This window comes from Molossus molossus, unplaced genomic scaffold, assembly GCF_014108415.1.
Source record: "Molossus molossus isolate mMolMol1 unplaced genomic scaffold, mMolMol1.p scaffold_m16_p_15, whole genome shotgun sequence".
Lineage (NCBI taxonomy): Eukaryota > Metazoa > Chordata > Mammalia > Chiroptera > Molossidae > Molossus > Molossus molossus.
Window position 1 is genome coordinate 31,939,372 of NW_023425350.1, and position 4,436 is coordinate 31,943,807.

The 4,436-nt window shown below is 47.0% G+C and overlaps 1 protein-coding gene across 1 annotated transcript; it reads right to left on the bottom strand.

Moving 5' to 3' along the window:
* Positions 1-2,935: 2,935 nt before the first annotated feature.
* On the bottom strand, positions 2,936-3,679 carry ATP6V1E2 (ATPase H+ transporting V1 subunit E2). Its single transcript, XM_036263296.1, has one exon. The coding sequence runs from the start codon at positions 3,614-3,616 to the stop codon at positions 2,936-2,938; it is 681 nt and encodes a 226-aa protein (XP_036119189.1). The 5' UTR covers positions 3,617-3,679.
* Between the last annotated feature and the right edge of the window lie 757 nt (positions 3,680-4,436).

The window sequence follows — 4,436 nt, forward strand, 5'->3', positions numbered from 1 at the left end:
TTCAGAAAGAGTGGGAGGGAGAGAGAGAGAAAGAGAGAGAGAGAGAGAGAGAAACATCGAGGTGAAAGGGACACATCGAGTGGCTGCCACCTGCATGACCCAACCAGGGCCAGGGACAAACTGCAACCGAGGTACGTGCCCTTAGCAGGAACCGAACCCGGGTCTCTCTGGACCGCAGGCCGATGCTCTAACTGCTGAGCCAAACCAACCAGGGCAGCTGGGTAGATTATTTATCATCTCTCACTTAGGCTGATAGGTTGCCCCTGACAGGGCTTCTACCTCCAGTCTCTCCTTCCCTCCAATGTGTCTTCCACATACAGTGACATTAAAATCATCTTTGAAAAGTCCAGTTCCCATGGTTTCATTCCTATCTAAAATCCTTCAATGACCATTTATCACTTCCCCACCTCTCCCCCCACCACCACCGGAATTAGGCAAACTCCTAAGCAGGGCATGCAGCCCCATGCATCAGGCTCCATCCACCTTCCCAGCCTCATCCATGGTCACTTCCCCCACCCCTCACACTCATCACAATGAACTACACATAGTTCCTCTAACACCACTTGCCTTGTCACACCTCAGGGTCTTTGCATATACTTTCCTCCCTTTTCCTGGAGTATTTTCCCCACCTCCATTGCTAACACCCCAGAGCCTTCTGTGACCCTCTCTTCCCGTTACCATAGTCCCACAGGACCTTGTATATAGCACTAGGCTGGCCCTTCCATGTTGTATCATTACCATGATCCTCATGTGTTTATGTGTCTGTGACTAGTGAAAGGGCAGGACCAGATCGCATTCCTTGTCACCCAGCACCTGGCACAGCGCCTAGCTCATTGTTGGCATTCAGAAAACGTTTACTGAGTGACAGAATTTGTAACCCAAAAGGGCCTACATAGAAGATACCTTTTGGGGACTCTGTCTAGCTGACAAAGACCCCCTTTTTTCTAAAAACTGCCCCCAAACACTAAGTGGATCATAGGTGGACATCTGACCTGAGCTGGGCCCAGTGGACTCTCAGGAAAGTGGAATTAACTCCAAGAGAAGCAAATTTGTTTCTGGAACCACAACATGTGGACTTGGGAATGTGAACTTTGTGAGACATGCTTACTCCATTTAAACTGGAGCGTAGAGAAAGTGACTCCTTAGAGAAAGAAAAGGAAGCAGCCAGATAGAATTTCAGATGGCGTTCTGACTTCCAAGTCCAGCCCTCTCCTGAGACCATGTTGGAGTCCTGTCCTTAGGTTCTGGGAGACACCCTGTTTAGCAATAACCGGTCCCCAGATTTGTGTTTGGGCTTCACAGGATTTCTGTTCCTTATACAATCCTTACCGCAGAAGCCAACCTTTGCCCTGGGAGAAGTTATGGGGCTTTTTCTCTTCAGAAAACTTTGATTTTAATGTGTACATTACACTGGGGCATAGATTAGCCTCTAAGTCACCACGGCCGTGCAGAACTGGCCAGTGATGTGCAGGGCCCACTGGGAAAGGAAAACGTGGTACCTTTGTTCAGCAAGTGCAAGGAAAGTTACTAAACTATAAAGCTTTGTGCTTTTCTCTACAGTGTCTCTTTTGATTTGTCATGGCATGTATTTGCTGTGTAATGTCTAAGTAAATAAAAATTTTAAATCATGAGCATGAATTGTATTATTTATCTTTGTATTGTGCAATGCCCATATGGAGAAGCACCAAAATTACAGTCTGCATTTCTTGACTCTTCTCAGAATATTCATCAAGAGGTAACCCCAAGTCTCCTGAGCTGTTTGATGGCGAACTCCGTCAGGCACAGGGATACTTCACAGGGCAAGCGCAGACCCTCACAGGGTCCCTGAAGTTCCCACCCTGAGACTCAGGCCCAGCAAGCCTGACCACCATCGTGTCCTCTTTCCACAGATGTATGTGCTGAGTCCTGGCTGCGGTCAGGGAAGTCCAGCCAGGCAGCTCCCACTATAGCAGTCTGGCTGACCTAACCCACGGCAGACAAGTGAACCCAGGGTCTTTAAACCTCCGCACCTGGATGTGCTCAGTGTCTGGTGGGTGATGTGCTCACCCTCACTGAGTCACCTGCTGTATGTGCCACGGAGCCGCCAGCCAGGCAGATGGCCACTATTATTATGCCTAGTCATAAGACCCTGTAGAGTATGTACACCTCACCCTGACCCTCCCTCCATGCACACCAGGCCCTCGCCAGGGGCAGAGGGCAGCAATGTTCCCTGGGTGAAGGAGGAGAAAAGTGGGGCCCAGGGAGCTGGGAAGTAGTGGCCAAGAACCCATCCCAGGAGGTGAGGAGGCTTTGGGAGTTGGCACCATGTGTGAGCCAAGGCTCCAAGCCATTGGAGCGTGCTCCAAAGTCCCCTGGGGCTTCCCTTACTAAACATATTCAAAGATAAAATTAAGAATTTCCAGGCAGTGGCTACAGAGCATTAAACCCCAAGCTCCAAGCCCTCTGAGCACGGAACCCTGTGTGACTGCACTGACTACAATGCCCATGGAGTTGACCCGTAGACACAAGGAAGATCTCTAAATCTCTTTCAGCAACAGAAGTACAGGAAGTTGAAACAAAAGAAGAAAAACACACTTCACATACATATCAAAGAAATTTAGAGCACTCAGACTCATAAGCCAAACATACCACTCACATCTCAGCTTGAGGATGAGCTAAGAACACACGTCTCGTCTTCACTCCCTCCAACCCAGACTGCAGAACTGCCCAGAAGCTGTGGTGTGTATGGATGAACTGGACTTAGATCTCTAAGCATTCAGTCAGGCTTTATTTCACGGTATAATGCCATTAGCCACTCAAAGGGTATTTCTTGAGAGAACGGAGAATAGTATCAGAGCAACAAAGAGGAGGAAACATGACTAGTTAGTTTCCTTTGCCTTAATGACTTATGCTTTTATGGCTCAGCAATTCAACATGAGCTTCATTTCCCAGAGGTTTATATTAAAAACTTCCTGTTGGGATTGGCTCCAAATAAGGCCTTTCGTATTTCTGGCATCTTTTGCTGGGCTAAGAGATCCAGTCGACTCTCTAGGGTATTGGAAACCTTTATTCTCTGATTGCCGCTGTAGACCTCCACACCTCCCGCTGCATTCATCGCCAGGTGCACGTCTCGGTCAACTTGGACTTTCACATGTTTTTGAGAGACGGTCATGTATTCAGGGATGGCTTTTTGCACTGCAGCCTCAACCAGGAGATGGTCCTGTGGCCTGCAGCGTACAATCATCACTGGCTCCAGCAGTCGGAACAGAGCCTGTAACACCAGTTTATACAACAGCTCCTGGTAGACTTCTGGGTCTGCCACAATCCTGGTGAGCCTCAGCTTCACATCACTCAGCAACTCTGAAACGAGGTCATTTCGGGCTTTCAGGACATTCAGCCTTGCCTGATTCCTCATGGTGGACATCTGGATTTTCTTCTGCTGCTCTATCTGCTTTTCCTTTTTCTCATAATACTCCATGATCTTCAGTCGTTGGGTTTGCACAAGGCGTCCCTTCTCAATGTTGAATTCTTCCTCAGCCTTGGCATCTATTTGTTCTGCCTTCTCAATGGCTTCCTGCTCAATGAAAGCCATCATGTGTTTAATCCGCTTCTGCACATCGACGTCATTCAGGGCCATGGCTGCTCCTGGAAAGGGACAGCTGGCAGACCCTCTGGTTCCTTTGATTACGGCAGAGTTTCAGGAGAGGCTCCAGAGTTCCACTTCCTTAGCTGTGGAGTGTGTAGGGGGAGGAGGGAGAGAGTCAGCGCCCAAAGGGGAGGATCCTGGAGACCATCTATCCACTGCTCCTTTCACAGATGAGGAAACTGAGACCCGGAGAGGGAAAGGACCTATCTGAGGTCATACCTTAGAGGAAGAAAGACTTGAACCTCGGTTCCTAGAGTTCTCTCTTTACTACACTCACCACCTTTTGTCATGAGTAATAATGAGACAATTCGGGCAGACCTGGCCCAGAAGTTTTCTAGTCAGTTATGGTTCAATACTCAGGAAACCATTACTGATACCATGGAAATAAAAATAATTATATAATAAAGAGACTATTATGAACAATTATATGCCAACAAATTGGAAAACCTAGAATAAATGGATTAATTCCTAGAAACATACAATCTACCAAGACTGAATCATGAAGAAATAGAAAACCTGAACATATCTATAACTAGTAAGGAGATTAAATCAGTAATTAAAAACCTTTCAACAAACAAAAGCCCAGGACCAGATGGCTTTCTCGGAGAATTCTACCAAAAATTAAAATTAAAAACTAATGCCAATCCCTGTCAAACTCTACCCCCCAACCCTGCCCCCCAAAAAGTGAAGAGGAGGAAATGCTTCCAAATATATTTTTCTGAGGGCTACATTACCTTAACGTCAAAGCCAGACAAATACACTACATGAAAACTATAAGACAATATCCCTGATGAACATAGATGTGAAAGTT